Raw genomic sequence first — 21,435 nt, 5'->3', positions numbered from 1 at the left:
TAAATTATTATACATTATATATATAAGAAATATATTTTCTTTTTTAACTTTCAGTACTAGAATCGGTAATCATTTCAAATGTTTTACACATTTGCCTCACATTTTAAAAGTGAGTATACTAATCTTAATTAAACTTTGTTCAGATAACTCGAGTAGTTAAGAAACAGGAATATTTTCTTCTATTAAACAATACTGTTAGTTACATGCTTGCTTTTAAAAAATGTTATCCTGGGTTTTTCCTTTGTTGAGTTGTATGCTGTTTCATACCTCTGACAGTATGCAAATTTTTAGAAGGAAAGAAAATTTGCAACCCCTTCTAATTCAGTATTAGAAGTATACTAATATTAGAAGTATAGTAATTTTCAATCTACTATAGACTGAAAATTAAGATTGTTAATATTCTGTGCCAATTAAGGCCAAGTTGGAACTGATTGAAATAAAGTAAGTTTGAGTGCATGATCTTCATGCAAATTTGTTAAGAATCACTTACATCAACTGTAGGCATTTCTTTTCCCATTTAATTCCAGGTTCTTGGCGAGATCTGCTATCTGAGATATTCAGAAATTTATATTCATGATAAACTAAACAATATTTTACTTTTTAATTTAAAATTTTACTGACAAGCACAATAAAAGCTGATATATTTGTGAATTTACTATAGGCTAAAGAGTTCATTAAAAATTAGTTTCTTCTGTTTATGATACATTCTGATATTTATTCAATTGACATGATCAAAAACACTGTTTCCTAAAACTGCTTCACAGAATACTAGCTCTGACATATGGACTCCGAAAATCAAAATCTTTATCCCAATAAATTTGAGAAATAATGTCAAATGTATTGAGTTTAGCAAATCCTCTGTGAGAAGCTGCGTATGTATGTATGTATGTATGTATGTATGTATGTATGTATGTTAAACCTATCTGATAAAATAAATATTCCATAAACCTTATTTTGAAAAGGAAGAATCCAAAAATAGTAAAGTTGTAGCCAAGACAATACTGGGTTCATCAAGTCCAAATTGATTTTTTTTTCATAATAGATTTATAAGAAGGCTTTATTTCTCTTGCATTTCACTTGGGGATACAGTTCTCTAAGCACAGGTAATCTGTGTCATTTAGAAACTAAAATATACAGGTGTGGGTGTGAATTCTTGCATTCTTTTTTCCCTGGAAACCATATGTTGAAATAGAGTATTGCAGGAGGCTGGGTTCCTGAGAGACTCTTTGGAGTAGAGCTCCTAGCCAACTCGCACTGGAGAATACACTGTGTTAGACAAATAAACCTTTGCTGATTGAAACCACTGAAATAGCAGGGTTGATTTATTACTGCAGCATATCCTAACCTACCTAACCTACCAAAACCAATAATATAGTTGAATTCTAAGATAATGAAAGTGACACAAAGGGAGCTAACATAAAACTAAAATTACAGTTGTTCAGACACTGAAAATTCCTTATTCATCCTATGTCATCTAAATATACTTGTTGAGAAAAAATTTAAAATGTTATGTTTATAAATCTTCATTAAATATACTTTGCTATGTTGCTACATGATCGGCACTGTCATAAGTTAACAGGGTAAAATAACATAAAAGGCATACAAGGTTCTTACTCTCATGGAGCTAAAAATTAGTTCAGTCACTGTGGAAAGCAGTCAGACATTTCTCAAAGAACTTAAAATAAAACTACCATTAAACCCAGCAATCCCATTAGCAGGTATATATCCAAAAGAAGATAAATCATTCTACTAAAAAGCACACACACTCATGTTCATCGCATCACGATTCACAATAGCAAAGACATGGAATCAATCTAGGTGCTCATCAATAGTGGACTGGATAAAGAAAATATGGTACATATACACCATGGGATACTACACAGTCATAAAAAAGAATGAAATCATGTACTTTGCAGTGACATGGATGCAGCTGGAGGCCATAATCTTTAGCAAATTAATACAGGAGCAGAAAATCAAATACTATATGTTCTGACTTATAAAGCTAAACACTGGGCACTCAAGGACATAAAGACAACAGTGATAAACACTGGGGACTAGTGGGGGGAGAGAAGAAGGGGGAATAGTGTTGAAAAACTGTTGGATACTATGCTCACTACCTGAGTGAAGGGATCAACTGTACTCCAAACCTCAGCATCACACAATATACCCATGTTGAAAACCTGCAAATGTACCCCCGAATCTAAAATAAAAATTGAAATTTTTTTTTCAAAAAAGAAAGAAAATGTCCAGTGGGCAACAAGCTCATTTTTTAAAAGGTGACAAATTTTCATTCTTTGTGTTAGATAACATATGTAATTTCTGTTCCCATGCTAAAGTTCATTTAAAGACACATTAAAATTATGGCACTCATAACAACAATAAAAAAGAACTATTAGTCAATTGTCTGTTAGAGTGACAGATTGTGACCAAATCAAATTAGATACTTCTTGGTTCTCTTGTGTAATGGAAACCTAATTGAATATAACCATTAAACGATTTCAAAATTTATTTTGAAACAGAAAATTATTCTAGGCAAATTGAAACAAATTTCACAAAACTGCTACAATTTAAAATTTTACCACTAACCAAATTCTGTTTCTATGACACAGTACATGAAGCACCACTTTTGTTAGAAAATTTCTCTTAAATTTGCAGAAACATCTTATTTTTAAATTATATTTCTAGCCATGTTAATCGAACATATTCCACTGTATTGATTAATGTAATCTGCTTTCTACAATTAAAAGGAACGTTATTAAAATAATACAGTATTATTTTTCAAAAAACAGAAGCTCTTCCAAAGACTTCCATAATTTTATTATGCATACAATACATGTATGTTAAATTCCTTTCCTATACTAATAGTGGAAACAACATTGGCAATGATATATTTTAAAAAGGGCCGGGCGTGGTGGTTCACACCTGTAATCCCAGCACTTTGGGAGGCTAAGGCAGGCGGACTGCTTGAGCTCAAGAGTTCAAGACCAGCCTGGGCAACACGGTGAAACCCCATCTCTACTAAAAATACGAAAATTAGCCAGGCATAGTGGCGCATGCCTGTAGTTCTAGCTACTCAGGTGGTTGAGGCAGGAGAATCACTTGAACCTGGGAAGCAGAGGTTGCAGTGAGCCCAGATCACGCCATTGCACTCCAGCCTGGACGACAGAGTGGGAATTCATCTCCAAAAAAAAAAATAAATAAAATGAAATAAGATATATTTTAAAACATTTGTAAAGTAGCTGTGTTTAATCTGAAAATTCACAAATATAAAAGGGAATTAGATGGGCCAAAGTATTGCTTGCCATGTACTTCATATTGAAAAATACTTCAAGTCAATGCTAATGTGATTAGTGTGGTTTAAAGGAAGACTTCTGAAGACATGAAGTGAGTCAGACCTCATCTATTTACTGTTAGCACAGAGTGAAAAAAGAACATTTAATATTATAATTGCATAGGAAATCAAAGTTTCTTAATAAAAAATACTTAACTGGTTTACTTTCCTCACAATTTAAGACAATCATCATCTTGTATCAGCTTAGTAAATAATGGCCTATCTGCAGGTTCACTAAATATTTTAACAATAGTATCTTGTTTATACAAAACAAAACTTAAATATATTCTTCATTCCCTGTTTTTCCTTGCTCTCTGCATCTCTGTTCAGGTGCCAGTGTTTTTTCATTAAATCTCTTTCTTCATCAGTCTGCAGACACATTATCAGAAACCGAAAAGGACATAATATGGTTAGACATATTTCAAATCTAAGCAACAGCTAATCTGTATACTACAGGAGTTAGCTCCATTAAATAATACTACATTGTCAGTATACTAAGTATGACTTCACTTTTTAGTGAAATCACAAAAGAAAACATTATGAGCAAAAATTGTCTTGGATGTTTTCCTGATAACTATCTCCCACCCTGCAAAAAATAAAATCCTAGAAATGTTATTGGCTAATCCAGTATTCATGCAAAGTAAATCTTAGGTTACCTGAGCTATAGAACTAAGAGGTTATTGGTGAGTATTGGAATTCATTGCACATTATGAGTATTAGTAACTTCAGGAAGCAGATGTTAAACTCTTGGATATTTTGGTGCATACTGTCTATGATTAATGAAACAATCACAAACATGCATGCTGTGCCATATTATTCTGTATTTTAACAAATGCCAGTTTCCCCAAGGGCATACAATGCAGCCTGTTATGAATAAGGTTTCAGTATCAAGTATAAATCTCCCTAAAAAATGTTACAGGGTGAATGTCTAGTTTTGAATTTTATTTTTAAATGAATTAATCATTATAACATAAAGTACTTCCATAAGTGAATACAGCTTACGAAACAATGTCTCAGAAAGTTATTGGAAGCAATTTATTCTACGTTTTTACTTTGTCTAACGATGACTAACTGAACTAGTAGGTATCAAAGTGACTTAAAAACTATAGGGCATCAAACAAATTTGAATACTATCAGATGTCAGTTTAGAATAACTTAATTCAAATACTAGTCCCTGATTCTAAAAAATCAGTAAACAGCAATAAGTCACTTTTACAATTTAAAGTTATCTTCTTCTTTACATGTGCTAGTAACTATTAATATACTATATTAAATGACAATAGTATATATTTTTTCTTTGACTTGTTGTTCCTAGGGATTTCTTGGTGATTTGTTAAAGCAGTTTGAAATTAATATATTTAAATAACATTTTAATATATTAAAGCAAAATGATCTCATTAATTATTTAATTTCTGTGTTCTAAATAATCCAGTAGTGGTTATTCCAGTACATAGTATTTCTTTCTTTGCATAAATTTAGCATGCTGGGAGGTTTATGTTCATATTCAGATTGCACAACTAAAACCTGGACTTCAGTTATAAAAACTGAGGGAGAGTTTGCAACATAGTATGGTCTTTAAAGACAGAGGTCCAATAGTCTACCTGACTGAAGTGGACAGATTGAAAATGCATATGAAAAGGCCTCGCATGACTCAATCCCCACAAGCAAGGAAAGAGAGCATGTGTTCGTATACAATATACTGAAAGTTCAGTAACTTGATAGTATAATCTCCAAACAATATTAGGTTAGGAAAGCCCTCTTTCTACCTTAACGACTATAGTACTTTATTTAGTATCTGAATAGGCTGATTGTAAGTACCCATATTTTTGAACACTAGAGGGAGTATACAAAAGAAAAGAAAAAGAAGTCAAAGTGATATTACCTAGTTTCTCAGTGTTTTAAATTGCATTAGGTCTTACCAATCTGCTTGCTTATTTCTAAAGCACATAAGTAGAATGCTTAAAACTTATTTAAACAGTATCCAATATCCATTTTTAAATGTCATTTTCCAGTTAATTTAAAATTGGTAATGGCTAAAGGCAAGAAAATGCACGATATTCAAGAAGCAGAAAAACAGAGAAGGTTGTAAAAAGTAGACATACTTTCTCCCCATTTTAGTTTATATATTCTATTAGAAGAAAGTAGAATTACATCTGATTTAGAATATATAATTCTAAGTACTTCGAAGAGTTTAAAATTACATTCCTAGGCAAAAGTGAAAAATGGGCACTCCTAAATCAGGGTCAGACTTTTGTCTGAAGATGAAATCCTGAGATTCCAGGCTACATTTAGGGTTTACATAGACACAGTGTCTCCAAAATTTCTACATAGGAGGGACAACGTGGGAGCCACTGGTTGGGAGATGAGACGGGTAAGGACTTCATGAGCTAATATATTTTGAAAACTCAGAACTGTGACACACAGTAAGCATTCAGGGCACTAGCTATTGCTGAGAGATCCTTGTCTATTCCAAAAAATAAGAACATGGGTTGAGTTGAATGGGAATGGGATGAGTTTAATGAAACTAGTAGATTATGGAATCAAAGTAGGAGAAACAAGAGCTCCCTTCAGCCAATCCAAAAACTACCACCATATATAATGGGCAAGAAGATAAATAATCCATATGAAATATTTAATAAGTATCTATTCCTTGTTCCTTCTCTGCAAATACTGGATTGCAGTAGAAAGTAAAAGGTAATAGTTTGATCCTTGAGAACTTTGGAAGGATGAGTTTAGAGTTGAAAGAGATCGGTAATTTATTAATTCATTTAATGAGCATCGACTACATGCCAGCCACTGCTCTAGAAACTTGAAATACAAAAAGAGAACAAAAATATGTCACTGACCTTCAGAAGCTGGAAGCAGGAAACAATAATAAATATGAGAAATAAATTGTTCAGTATACAAAAGGCTGACAATTATTAAGAAAAAAGGAAAGAAAAATAGGAAATGCAGCAGCATACAACAACATGTGGAGTTGTCCGAACAGGCTGCGGTGTGGTGCCACTGGAGCAAAGTTTGAGTGAGGTGAGTGTTTGCTCAGGTGGGGATTTAGGCATGAAAATGTGCTTAGCACATCTGTTCCTGTAACAGCCGACTACTGCAACTAAGCCTGAAGTAAGGAGAGCCACAGAGAAAGTAGTAAATAGGGGAGGACATTAGAACCATAACAAGGAAAGAGGACCACTGTGCAAGGCCTCATAGACACAGTAAGTGCTCTGACTTTGAGTAAAATGAGAAACTGCTACAGGGATCTGAAAAAAGTAACATGGTCTAACTTTACCCTTACTGATAATGCTGAGAAAGGTTTAAGAGAGCGAAGGAGAAGGAGAATAGTCAGGAGGCTATTGTAGCAATCAAAGTGAGAAATAATGTGTGGCTTGGACCAGGATGGTAACAGTGAAAGAGATAAAAATTGGTCAGATTCTGTAAACATTTTGAAGATGGGGCTAACTAGGCTTTCTAGTGAATTGAACATAACGCATGAGAGAAAGAGGAATTAATAATGACTCCCAGGTGTAAAAGATCGAGATGACATCAACTGATGAGGGAAGAACTGCATGGAATTAGGTTTTGCGGGAGGGAGGAGATCTGGGTTCAGTTTGCTATGTGGCAAAATTAAGGTGTCTCTTAGCCAAGCAGAGATAGGGAGTAGACTGCTGGCTACACAATTTCAGAAAAAAGGTTTGGGCTGGGAGTCATAGACATATAAATGGAATTTATCCACAAGGCTGAATAAAACACCTAGAAGAGTACTTTTTTAAAGAATGAAAATTTCAGTTTAGACATCCTAGAGGAGGAATAAGCGAAGGTAACAAAAAGAAAAATCAGTGAAATGAAATGGTAATTCTTCAAGCTAAGTGAAGAAAGATTATTAAAGAGACTGTCAATTGCTGCTAGATTAGGCCTGAGGGTTGACTATTGGATTAAATAACATGGAGTCACTGACAACCTTGATAGAGGCAGTTTTGGTATGGTAGTGAGAGTACAGATCTGACTGGAGTGGATTTAGGAAAGAACAGGAGAAAATAGGTGACAACAAGTACAGAGAACTCTTTCACTTTTTTTTAATTTTTTTTATTTTTTAAAGAAGAACTAAGAAATCAGATGGTAATTTTTAGGGGAAGAGGGCTTAAGACAGGGTTTTAATACTTATTTCATTTGTATGCTGATAGGAATCATTTAGGGGAGAGAGAAAACAATGATGGTATATGAGAGATAGGGGAAGATTATTCATGATGTTCTTGAGTAAATGGGAAATAATGGGCTCTCACACACAAGTAGAACGATTGGCTTTTGGTCCCTAATAAGTATTACATGGAATTGAATTTTCAAGTTCAAGTTCCTGATCAGATAATAACAGTGAGACTTTCAAAATGTTTTCTTGAAAGTTATATAGTTAGTAATCAACACAGAGAGAAAGATTACTAGGTCTTAAAATAATGCACAAACAGGGAATAACTTTGAAGTGACATAAGCAAATCCAAGATAGTGGGGTAGTAATTATAAACATAAGGGGTACAGATATCAAGTTGGGTAAAATATTGTAATAATGTCAAGATTGTCTGGGATGGTCTCTGTGTTACTCACTGAATGAAAGACAGAGATAATGCCAAATTGGAAAGACTGGACCATTGGATGTCAGGCTGGAAGGCTGGGTTTGGTCATTTGACATTTTAAGTAATAGGAGATAGTGTGTGATCCTTTAAGCAGGGGACTGGCCCAAAGAAAGCAGTACATTAGATTAATCTGGCAGTGTTTAGAGAATGAACTGGCAGAGGAGAACAAAAGGCAGATAAATGAGCTCTAGGGCTATTAAAATACCATCCATGAAATTAACAGCATACGGATTAGAGAGGTGGCAGTGGGAAAGAAAGCAGCTAATCAAAATCCCCTTCTCAGCAAGAATCAACAAGACTTAACAAGGATTATATGCTCTTGTTGCATCTTGTAATTTTCTTTTATAACCCTTAATACTCTACCATAAATATTATTTATATTGTTATTTGAATAATGTCTCTCTATTAAAATGTAAGTTCCAAGATGGCAGGGGCTACATATGTTTTGCTGACTATTTTATCCATATGGACTAGCCCAGTACCCTGCATACAGTAGGCAATAAAAGAAATATTTTTCTTGGTTTATTTTATTTTATTTTATTTTTTGAGGCAGTCTTTCTCTGTCACCCAGGCTTGAATGCAGGAGCATGGTCACAGTTCACTGGAACCTTGAACTCCTGGGCTCAAACGATCCTCCCACCTCGGGCTCCAGAGTAGCTGGGATTATAGGCACATACCACAGCATCCAGCTTATTTTTCATTTCTTACAGAAACAGTGTCTTGCTCTGTTGCCCAAGCTGGTCTTGAACTCCTGGCCTAAAGCAATCCTCCTGCCTCTGCCTCCCAAAGTGTCAAAAAAATTTTAATGAGTAAATAAGATATGGATTTCAAAGAAGTTAAGGAAGCAAAAGGCAGAAAAACAGAAGAAAAAAAGTAAGACAGAAAGTTGAGGAGAAAGGAGAAAACAAGAAAGGAAAAGAGACATGATTTAACGAAAGCAGAAGATGAAAAGAGTAAAAGAAATTACGTTAAAGTTAGAAGACTGAAAAATAGCAGAGCGACTGTGTGGCTGCCAGGAATTGGGAAGCAGGTCATGGACTTGGGCTTAAAGGGGGAAATATCAAGAGTTCAACTCCAACACTTGCTTTTCGTTAACCTCTCTGTCTGTGCTTCCTCATCTATAGAATAATTACAAGTACCTCAAAGGGTGGCTATGAGGATTAAAGTAGTTAACTCACAATAGTCCCTGGTACATAGTGAGCATTTAACAGTTGTCAGTCATCAGTATCATCATCATCCATAATTTGTCCCCTACCAGACAGCAGTGAAACCATTCTAAATTCTCTTCTGTCTACAGAAATGAAAACGGCAGAAGCAGCATAAGACTAATTGATGGATGAGACAAAAGTCCTTCCACTAATCAAGGTTGCCTCTGATCTCACAAGAAGACAAACAGCTCAGCCTCGACTGCTCCCTTCATTCCTTCTGAGTTTCTCCTTTTTTCTCCCCAATCCTAAAACACACATATTTACCCAAATCCCTTAAAAATTATCAATTTAACTTTTATTTCATTGTGAAAAAAATGGAAAGCAAGAAAATGAAGTGGTGGATGGAAATTGGAAGGTGTATTTTAAAGTAGGTTGAATTAAGGAAAAAAGAATGAGGTAAATGTGAAGAAAATACAAATAATGGTATTTTAAAAAGATAGCAAATACAAGACATGAAAGAGACATGAAGTCTCAAAGCTTGATGGATAAGCATAAAGAAAGAAAAAGGCAGGTAGCAAAAGCAGTATTAAGTAATATGGAATAAGATGGAAGAGGAAGAGCAGTAGTTCTCAAAGCAGCCCTTTGGGTTCCTAGTGCTACTACTGCAAAGTAGAAAGAGGACATTTGGGATCATCTAGAAACATTTCCATGGTCACATCAACATTTTTGGTTGCTACTGGCATCTAGTTGTAGATGCTGCCAACCATCCTACAATGCACAGGGCAATCCCCCCAACAAAGAATTATTCACTCAATATGTCAACAGTGCAGAGTTTGAGAAACCCTGAGCCAGAGATTAAAGGTAAAAAGATGGAAGTATAACAGATTTAGTCACCTCTCTGCTCAACAGTCCCATTTTACTCCAAGGAAGACTCAAAATCCTTAGACATGTCCCCCATATCCATCTGACCTTACCACTGCTACTCTTGCCCTGCTCCTCCACTCCTGCCACCCTGGCCCCTTGTTCTGCTGCAAATGCATGGGAAACTTGCCCACTATAAGGTCCTTGGGCTGCTGTTCCCTACTTGGGAAAACGCTCCCCTGGATTTCCTTACTGCTTGCTCCTTCACCTTCAAGCTCTCCCCCCAATGCCGCCATGCCGCTTTCTCACTGAGGCTTATTCTGGACAATCCTATTGAAAATTGCACTTCCTCCTCATCACTGTTTATCCCATTATAATCTTTCAGTACTTCATAAGATCAATCACCTTCTGGCCGGGCGCGGTGGCTCAAGCCTGTAATCCCAGCACTTTGGGAGGCCGAGACGGGCGGATCACGAGGTCAGGAGATCGAGACCATCCTGGCTAACACGGTGAAACCCCGTCTCTACTAAAAAATACAAAAAACTAGCCGGGCGAGGTGGCGGCGCCTGTAGTCCCAGCTACTCGGGAGGCTGAGGCAGGAGAATGGCGGGAACCCGGGAGGCGGAGCTTGCAGGGAGCCGAGATCCCGCCCCGCACTCCCGCCTGGGGACCGAGCAAGAATCCGTCTCCAAAAAAAAAAAAAAAAAAGATCAATCACCTTCTAATATTTGATGTAAACTGGTGTTTATTTTACTGACCTATCTTCCCCCTGCCCTTTCCATCTACTCTGTAAACTCCATGAAGGAAATTTGTCTGTTTTGTTCTCCACTATATCCCTAGAAACTAGAACAGTGCCTGGTATACAGTAGGTGTTAAACACTGCTTGTTGAATCAATGAATAAAGGGGCTCAGACAAATTCAAATAATAATAATAACGACAGATACACATACAAAGCTTGCTTTATGCATCGGAACTATGCTAAACGTTCTACAAAGAACTCATTTAATCTTTGTAACCAACTTATACTGCATGTAACATTGTCACTATCGCCACGCTAAGGAGAAAATGAAAGCAGAGAGAAATTAAATAATGTGCTCAATATTGCACAGCAGAGTAATTTGAAAAAAAAGCAGTCTGGCTTCAGAGTTTGCACTCTCACCCTTCTATACTATGCCACCTTACTGAGTAACACAGACTAAAATTCTCCTAATGAAAAAAAAGATAACCCCAAACATTTATCAAAAACATTGATCTGTGCAATAAAGAGACAATCAAATTTATACTTTATTATATATATAAAATTGAATAAACATAAATATATCTCTGATATTTGGGCTTTAAAATTACAAAGTTATCTCAATTAATAATAGCCAGCCTATACTGCTATCACTGTCATCAGGAGTAAACGGAAAATAGTTACTTCAAGGACAGATCACTAAACTTATTCATATTTGCATCTTTTACTTTCTTTAGCATAGTGACTTACATATATCAATAATTCAATCTGTCTTTCATAATTCCTGTTAATGTCACACAGGAAAATAATAAAATAAAGAAAAATGCTGTTCTGGAATCAGTTTTAAGAAGAGAATATGCTTAATTTACAATGAGTTCTGAAAACTTTTTGTCCATCTGTTTACTGATATACTATGGCACACATCATAAGAAACAACAAAATGAGAGAGTTAACCTTTAGACACACAACATTCTGCAAGTTTTGCAAAGTAGTGAATTAGAAATATACTATCTATTTTCACACTGACATCACATTCTAAGAGAAATCAACTGTGGATATGGCACTCATTTTTTTCCCCTACATAAAAAACATCAAACCACAGCCATCAGTATTTACTTTTTTCTTTTTGTAGAGCCAGGACTTTTAATTCTGAAAATTATGGAGCTGAACCTCAAACAATTAGCTAAAACTTCTAAAAAATAAAATGGCAATCAACCACTTGTTTTGTCTCTTTACCTGAGTCATTCCCACCCACTCAAGATTCTCTGAACATGTGCAGGAACCACATTTGTGTGATGTTTTGTTCCAGAAGAAATAATCCCAACATTTTTTCCTTCTTTTGAAGGTGTTTGTGATATGGGGGGAGGGGGAATATTAACAACCACTGATGCTAGAAGGCAATCAATTTGACTGATATTTTTTAACCCAGTGTTTTTTCTCATATAAACATACAGTTTGAAATCTTGAGATAAGATGTGATATTATGAAAGGGGAATATGCACAACAGTATATCTGTTACCATTTGTGTGGTACTAGAGAAAGAACCTGTCAGAAATCATCAAATTTGCTTTTTCCAGACAAGGATGACATATGTTATCTGTAGCTGAAAATCTATTTATAGTGTCCCAAACATCATGATAACTGTCTCATTGAGGATAAGTATGTAATTTGCCAAATTGCAATTATTCTACAAGTAAACATTTATCTCAAACACCAATCTGAAGTACCATTTGCAAAGTAGAAAGAGAGAAAACAAAGATGATGAATATAAATTCAGTCCTAACAATGTTAATATTTCTTGCCTGAAAGTGGGGTCTGGGAGTTTAAATCCTTTGGAATCCTCATGTCTTTCCTTTCTAAACAAATAAATAGCTTATCCCATATAAGCAAGACAACATTTGTCCTGAGCTGACAGACTACCTTGTGAGTCTACTTTGATTTGGATATTAGATACGTCTTTATTTTCTCTTTTCAGTTAATGCTACTTTCTGGTTCTTGTTTAAAGATGAATTACTGCTGGCTTTGGGTTCCCAGTTCCTGTGGGAAACTTAATTCAGAGTAATTCTCCAAATGAATACTAACTTTTAACACAATAAAAATATTTCTATTCATAATACACTGGAAAAGAAAACAATTTTAGAATAAGGCCATTTCTTATACCCCTTATATGTGGGAGAGAGGACGTGGTTTATAATTGACAGCACTAAAGTTAATACAAGAAATCAAATTATAATAAACATATGACATCATTAGCCAGTTCAGTAATGTTGCTCCTAGTAAAGAATTCAACAAGATTCTCTAATTCATCAGTCATGGCAGAAAACAAGAAAACTGTCAAACCCCAAACATCTCAGAAAACTTAAGGATACTGTCTCTCTTCTAAGGTAATTTAACAGCAACAAAAGAGAATAATACATTCCAAATTATTTTTATTCATTTGAAACAATTACATACAATGCTAGATATCAACAAGCTTCCATATTAGTTGTTCCTTTATTTTCTCAGTCAGAATAGTAAAGTGCTATGTAATATTCTTATCAACATTTTTGTTGAATAAACTAAAGGTAATTAATCACAGCACCTCTTTATTCACAAATTTTAAATTGCAAGGTCTAATTTACTCAGTATTAATTTTGTCTCAATACTGTTTTCTGCAACCCACAAAAACAAAGACTGTTACCATGTTAATAAACTACAGCAAGCCTTAATGAAATAATGAAATGGTTTATTAGCTTCACTCCCAATTTAAGAAACAGTGTCCACATATATACTGCTGCTGCAAGCAAAAATCTGTGAAAACTCCCTGGAAGACAGTTTGGCAACATGCGTTGAGAATTATAAAGCTTTTAGATCCTTGACATCTAAGAAAATGTTTAAAAACAATTAGGAAACGTGATAGAGCTTGGTGGTTAATGCTGTTCTCTGACACCATGCTATCTGGCAATGAAACTTCACTTCTCCACTTACAAGTCAAGTGAGTTGGGCAAACGACTTAATATCTCGGACCTCAGATTTCTTATCTGTAAAATGGGCAATATTAGTAACTTCCTCATCTATCTGTTTTGAGAATTAGATAATTTAATATAGATAAATGCACTGAGAAGAGTACCTGGCAGAGAGTAAGACCTCTGTTAGCTATTCATATTGCCAAAACTCCTCTTTCTAGTGATATTTAATAACCATGAAAAGCTGGAAATAAATAGACTATCCAACATTAAGGGAAGTATGAAGTAACTTAAAGCAAATCTGTGTAATAGTTATGATCTATATTACTCAAGAAAGTAGAAAATGTCATTGCTTATAATCTATAACTTTGTATAATTTCACCTATGTTAAAATATGCATACAAAAAGACTAAAAGGAAATACAACAAAATACTTAGTATATCTATTTTACGTGGTACTACAGATAGTTTTATTTTCTCTTTTACATTTCTTTAGATTTTGCAAATTTTCTGTAATATTCATGTACTGCTCCTAACATCAGAAAAAATAAATTTGATTTTTTTAATAGTGCTCTTTGTTGTTTGTTAATTTTCTATTTGCAGCGTGATGTCAGTTATGTATATTTCAGTCAGAGTTGCATCAGCGACCTACTGGAATTTTATTACTCGAATTCTCAAAATTGACCCTGAAATTTTCATAAACTATTCTACAGAAAGAAAGTTCTATAGTTTGGGAAAACATGTTTTGCTCCAACTTGCATTTCTATCTCTTTTCCTACATTTAGATTTAAGCATCTGAGATCCTCAAGAAGCAAGGGTGAAAAGAACATAATCCAGGTAATAATGAAACCTATTAGACGGGCTTTATTATCTACGACTTCACTATTTCCTGAAACACATTGTCTATTACTTTAAGTCTGCTTGAATTTCTTATCAGCTAATTCTCTAAGTGTTGAATGTTTTAACTCATTGGAAATAGACAATGATGGATGATTACTGGCTATATTTATGTTCTCAAAATTATTTTTGGTAACATGCTAGGCCATCATGCCTAAGTAAAGAAAAATTTTAGAGCATTTTAGCATTTAGTAAATATACCACAATTTGGGGAGGTAGACTGTTGTATAAAGTAGTAAAAGTATGACTATTGCTACAATTAAAAGAACTACTAAATTCTACTTATTCACAACTTTAGAACTTGGAAAATACTTTGGGGTGGACATGGTGGCTCATGCCTATAATTCAAGCACTTTGGGAGGCCTAAGCAGGAGGATGACTTCAAGACAGGTGTTAAAGACCAGCCTGGGGAACATAGCAAGATACTATCTCTACCAAAAAAAAAAAAAAAAAATTAAAAATTAGCCAGGCTACAGGCATGGTGGCACATGCCTGTAGTCACAGCTACTCAGAAGGCTGAGGTGGTAAGACTCCTTCAACCTAAGAGATGGAGGCTGCAGTGAGCCAAGATCTCTATCACTGCACTACAACCTAAGTGACAGGGCAAGACTCTGTCTCAAACAAAAAGAAAATACTTCCAAGATTATTCTCTATAATTTTTTCTTGTAATGAATTTTTTATGCATGGGCTCATTAACCAAAAAATACTCAGTAGGACTTTCCAGAACAACAAACTATAGAATATCAAGTGGTTAAGGCATTAAAAGAGGGAACATTTAAAAGTGAAAATATTTTTCAGATAATTGTTAATTCTGTTTTCATCAGTTCAAATCAGACTGTTTCCTATGGGTTTCAAATTTTTCAAAATTCAACTTAAATTTATTTCACTTTATGCCACTATAAGACAAATTATGGGTGCTTTCCAGTCCATGGCAACAATGCTGACATACTTCTCACCAATGGAGATCCACAGTCACTGAGTGATTCTAAGGCAACAACAAAACAACTTATTTTAACTTGTTCCTCCGTTAGAGTCATGTCTACTCAGAGAGCCTCTCAAGAAATTATTTACATAAATGTTTTTTCAACTCATATAGTAGCTTTGTTGCTTCAAATCATAAAAATAAACACTACAAGAAAAGCTCAAGGTTATAACGAGTCTAAACTAGAAGAGAATCCCGCTAAAGCTGCAATTAAGTTTGTTTCCAGATAAAAGGCTGATTATTAGAGATTCCAGTGTCACTGTGACCAGTAAGATATGTGATCCCATATTAATACCTGCATTTAATGCAAAACAGTTTACCAGTGAGATCTTCAAAAAAGAACAGGCATATTGCTACTCAAAAGCATTAGATTATTTCAGAAATATTTTAAAAAGCAATTGCCTTGTTTCTACGTTTCACAGTGAAAAAGTATCACTCACACCTACTCTACCAGTTATGGTTAATTTTATCCCTAAAACTCTAGAGTTTCACCACTATTTTCTTTTTTATTTTTTTTTCAATGTGTAGAAAAATGCAACGTGGATTACTCATGTAGTCTAAACCTATTTCCTTTTACCTTCTGACTATCTCTTAAAACCTGATTTACATGAAGAAAAGAAGAATTCAAAATCTTCCTTTTAACTCTCCATTTCTCCAAAAGACTTACCTTTCATGGAAATCTTCAATATTTAGTTACAACATTTGAACATGTTATCTCCTGTATATGGTATTGATCCATTTATGTTAATCATGACAAACTAAATCAACTGCAAATTTCTCAAAATTCATATATTTTAATCTTTTTAAGCTTCTTTCTTCATCAAAGACTTGCCATACCACTAAGTATGCAGCATGTATCATTTTATAAATCAACATATACTCATTATTATTCTCAATTCTCGATTTCCCCAAGCCTGCAGTGAGAGTGGCCACGAAAGGCCACAATGCCTTTTGATAGCGCTGAGGTTGAAAGACAGGATAAATATATCCCTACCTAACCTTTGGAGCTCCCTGAGACTAGAAACTATGCTTTATTCATCTTGGTGGCAATTAAAAAGGTGGTATTAGTACTTTGAACATGGTAGGTGCTCAAAAAGTATACTGAATTATATTTAAGGCTTTTCCAATAAATTAATTGCATAGAAAACTAAAGGACCCATATTATTTCTGAAAAGTCAAATTGTTTGAGATTTTACTAAATTCTGACAGTAGAATAAGGCTGCTCTTTGACTTTCTAGAAAGCCTGTTCCTCTGCTTCTAATATGTAATCCAATTATAACTGATGAAGCAATTATAACTAAATAATCATAAAACAGATACCCAAAATAACAGCTCATCTTGCTGAGCAGACTCGAGTTTTGTCACTATTTATTAAAGTGTTTCAAGCAATTACTGTTATGTTTGAATCTATTCCACTACCTGAGTTTTCAGATGACTTAAGCCCAGAGAACTTCTATGAAGAAAAGCAATTTCAGAATAACCTCAAACCAAAGTTTAATATTGTTGGTGCAGAAATTATGCAAAAACAAAGAACAGAATTAAAGAAGATTGCATTTTAACTAGATATTTTTTGAAAGCAGAAAGAAAAAACAAATACTATGTGATGACTGACATAGTGATATAGTCATAACTACTTTTTTATTTTTAATTTCTGTTCCAAGTTAAGAAGAGCTCGCCGATAATTTATATTAAAATATATTATGGTCTAAAAGCATAGCATTGCTAATAAAGGAGTTAGAATTCTAAATATAGCAGTGTATATTTAACATGTACTCATTTTAAACTGCCGGAATATTGAATATGACAACTGATGAACAGCAACATTCATTTACAGAAACCAACAAGCTTTGTTATTTCTTTATCCAAAACTATACCAAAGACATGTTCACTCACATATGCAGGATTATCCTAAAAAGATACATGCTGGACAACTGCAAGATGTCACAGGTTAAACATACCCTATAAATACTTTGTTCTCAAAATACTTTCATTCATATTATATGAATAGCCAATGTTTTGGGATTTGGCCATAGTAGGTACACTTTCTTGTGCAAATCTAGGATGATGATACCCCACAAAAGTAATTAACAATCACATCACATTATTTATCAGTCATAAATTTCAGTTTCATGGTGAGATTTTTACTCAAACAGATCATTAAGGCAAACAAATATTCCAAAATGTTGAGTCAAAACTGTATCTCTAGATTTGTCAGATATTTTCATCTACTGGGTTGTACATCATCTCTGCTTTCTATTCCTCTTATAAACAACCTTTTTTTTTTCACCTTAAAAAATCTTCAGTAATGAAGACACAGAAAGTGGTATCAACAGATTTCCTGATTTACATTTTTGTGATTCTACCCAATAACCACAGGGAGGTTGAAGATTTCACTACAGATCTACTTGATCTCTAAATGTCCATAAATAATGATGCAAAGCAAAACCAGGACCATGTGTAGTTTCATTGATTCTGTGCAAAAAAAGTGAGTAGACTGGCATTATAACATAAGGAAGTATGGCTCACAGACGCAGAATTCTGCTTAACTACCTTTCTTTTAGTCTCAGCCTCATGAAACCAGTAAATACATTTCCGAGCCGCTGTAGGTTTTCCACATTCCCCATAGAAACCTTACCAATTATTAAGCACAATTCTGCCGAAAGGAATATGCCCAGTTTCATTTTATAAAACGCCATAATGTTTCAGATGAAAACACAGTCTGCCAAAGATGTCATATAAAAGAATAACAAAGAAAGGGACAGCATTTTTAGATCTGAATTTCAATGCATAACCCCACCATCTGTCAACCAGTTGTGAAGCAATAATCCTAGAGAAACCCTGAAAACACGAACAAGTTTTATCCCTGAATCTATATTAACAGCCACTCTCAGGACCTCAGTAGTAATTATGTTCTATCTGTGGAGTAACCTACAGGAACGACATTTGCCATTGGCAAACTTAACCCTGGTGACGAATGGCCCATTTTAACAGACTTATATTAGGTAACAAATGCGGAGCTCAGTTCATAGAGGTAATGGGGGGAGGGAAGGAAGACGAGGGGGCTCTTGAAATTTGGTTTGGAAATTGAATACAGGAGGTTAATCTCTAGAGGCCAGTCATCCAAACAACCCTCAGTCTCCTCCCCCTTGGCTTCAGAAACAGGATTACAATTTTGGACCTAGACTGCGCCCCACCCCTTCTTTTCCCGCTGCAGCCACCACCACCTTCGAAGTTCCAGTCTTAGCTCTCACGCAAGCGGAGCTACGGACTCCCTCACCGAGAACCGCACCAGGAGCCCATTCAGTAGTGAGCGGCGCGCTGGGACTCTGCCACCAGCTCCGCGACGCCGCCGGCAGCCAGCCTGGCCCGGGAGACCCCACCCCTCCCAGCCCGGCCCCCGCCCCCGCCGGAGCCGCCGCCTGGGTTACGCAGCCTCAACCCTGACACCTTCCCTGCTTCTTTCCATCTGGATCACCTGGGGCTAGGGGCGGGCGGGAGTAGGGCTGAACATCAGTGAGATAGAGGAAAAGAGGGGAAGAACCGAAGCAGTCCCATTCGCAGAGAGCCACGAGGCCAGTGGCAAGACCCCGGCCACACACACACTCTCCTGCGCGTCCTGCTCCTCGGGTTCAGTGCCAAGTGGCGACAGGGTGGAAGGAAGGAAGGAGAGGTAGGGTGTCAGGAAGGCCCAGAGTTACTGGGAACGACATTCGGAGGAGAGCAGGGGATGCCTCAGAAACGGAGAAAGTGAGAAAGTCCCAGTTCCCCTCCTTAGCCCCAAGGCTGCCAGCAGCCCGAGTCGCCTTCCCTGCAGCAAGGCTCAGGAGACACGGAGGGGAGTCTGAGCCAAGCTTGCCCCAGGCTGCCCTCCCCGATCTGGCCCAGGGCCCAGAACCCGGCCCCTCTTCAGTCCCGACTTGGGGAGGCTGCCAGATAGGCAGCGGACTTGCCAAAGGACTCTGGGGAAGCAAGAGGGCAGGAGAGGAGCATCTTGCACGCTCCGGCCGGGCTGCTCACGACTTCCTCTGCCGACACACCCCCAGCTAACCCCCTCCCCCCGCCGTCACACACACAGATTCAGAGACACGCGTGCGTTCACCCCTCCCACCAGCCCAGGTCCATCGATTAAAACACTAGTTGATTTCTTCCTGATTAAAAAAGAAAAAAATTAAAAAGTGCAACAACAACTCCTCTCAGGAGTACCCGGAGCAAAGAAAGTCCGTCTGCGGGCGCCTTTTCTGTAGTTTCCCAGGAGTTTGGAAATCTGGCGGTCCCTGCCGAAAAAGGGAAGCGGACCCCGCAGGGGTCGAGGGGCGCCGAACTCCCTCCCCACCCCCGCGCCTCTCACCTCCTTAAGTTCCTTGGCCACGTCCTTCAGGTCGCCCAGGACTAATTCCAGATCTTCCACGATGATCTTGATCTGTTCCTTCACCTTGGTTTTGGAGGCTACCGGCGGTCCCTCGGCTGGACAGGACGAGGAGGGTTTCCCCTTAGACTTGGCTGACATTCTTTGGGGGCAAGCGAGGCAGGTCAGGACAGGCGAGCGAGCGGAGGCTGCTGCGTGCCCCCGTCCCTGGCGCTGGTACAGCCGCTGCCGCCCCGGTCCCCCCACATCTTGGGCGCTCCCTGGGCAGCGGCGTGTGGCTGCGCTCCGCGCTCGGCCGGGCGGCCGCACAGTGGTGCTGCCATCAACTCCCGAGACGCGGCGCTCGGCGCGGGGCTGCAGACGGGCGAGCAGCGCGCCTGCGCCTCCTCCTGCCGCCGCCCGCCGCTCTCGCGCACCCGCGCTCGCTCCCCGCCCGCGGAGAGGGGCGACGGACCGCGGCGCCCGGGCTGACGCTAGCAGTCCCCTCGACGTTACCCTTCGAGATCTCTCTCAGATCACGCTGGCATCAAGGTGGGGGACACAAGTCTGTGTCCTGCCCACCACCTCCTCTTGGTTCTGAAATATCCCCATCATCTCAGCCTGCTGTATGTCATCTCACAACTAGCCTGGATTCTTTCTGCTTCACTTGCTAGCAGGGACCTGGATCAATTCAGAAAGAACCACAGTGGGATCAGGAGTTGTAGACAGTCTGTAAAGTGGCCCTACAGATTTATCCAAACCCAAATGATGTCCGGAGGCCTCTAATCAATCTCTTGGTGACCTGCGAGTCAAACAAACTTTTTAACTTCCGCAGGAAAAAAAAGGGGGGGTGGGGTACATAGTAATAGCTAATGGTCATCTTTTGAAATCATGAAATTTAACCAGTGTTCTTGAAAGAGGTACCCTAATCCTGCTAATTCCACAAAGCTAATATCGGATGTATTAATTTGGAGTCCCTACACCCCAAATCCCCGCTGACTGTCTTGAGTCGTCTTGGCTGTATGTCTTATCTGGCCCAACACTTTTTTTTTTTTTTTAAACTGTCCTTCCTCTTTTTGTGACCTATGCTGATTTACATTTTGAGTGGAGTGGGGGAGGCATCTTATTTGGACCTCGTGAAGGAGCTGAGTAAGAGTTTGCCTCCAAATTCTCTTTCATCATTTTTAAACCTCCATTTCAACTCTTTTGCTACTATACAAATAGGAAACAACTTTCTGACTTTTCTGTCAAGAAGACCCAAGAAGAGAATAGGAAGCCTTCGGTTCACTCTCAGTAGGTGTCTACAATTCTCCTTAGCTAGAGTTTTAATTTCCTTAGTTGCAAACCCATGGGCTATTAGCTACTGACCCGGCAGGCTGACTCTATTTTCTTCACTGCACACTCCTCCAGATCATTGTTTTAATAGGCTTCCGCTTTTCGTCATGCGTTAGCACGGCTCTCTGTTTCTTGCTTCTCACACTCTGGGTAGCTCCACTGTGCTTCTACACATGAAGAAAATCTTGGCAGCTCTCCTCTTCCCAGTTCTGCAGGCTCTTAATCAATCACTCTCT

General features: G+C 37.4%; 1 protein-coding gene across 5 annotated transcripts in view; it reads right to left on the bottom strand.

The window, feature by feature from the left end:
• PRR16 (proline rich 16) overlaps positions 1–20,290 on the bottom strand; it is a 328,082-nt gene extending 307,792 nt beyond the window's left edge. For 4 of the 5 annotated variants that reach the window (XR_001886552.1, XR_001886551.1, XM_017877054.1 and 1 more), the window contains exon 1: positions 19,868–20,290. Coding sequence is in view for 1 of the 5 variants with exons in the window: in XM_017877054.1 (XP_017732543.1) it covers positions 19,868–20,026 (159 nt within the window). In the remaining 4 variants the exon portion in view is untranslated. Of the gene's footprint in view, positions 1–18,796; positions 18,872–19,867 lie in introns of those variants that run through there. The other variant, XM_017877058.1, reaches the window with a different exon arrangement.
• Positions 20,291–21,435: the final 1,145 nt, after the last annotated feature.

This window comes from Rhinopithecus bieti, unplaced genomic scaffold (assembly GCF_001698545.2).
Source record: "Rhinopithecus bieti isolate Rb0 unplaced genomic scaffold, ASM169854v2 scaffold_10379, whole genome shotgun sequence".
Lineage (NCBI taxonomy): Eukaryota > Metazoa > Chordata > Mammalia > Primates > Cercopithecidae > Rhinopithecus > Rhinopithecus bieti.
This window is presented reverse-complemented; position numbering and strand designations above follow the sequence as displayed.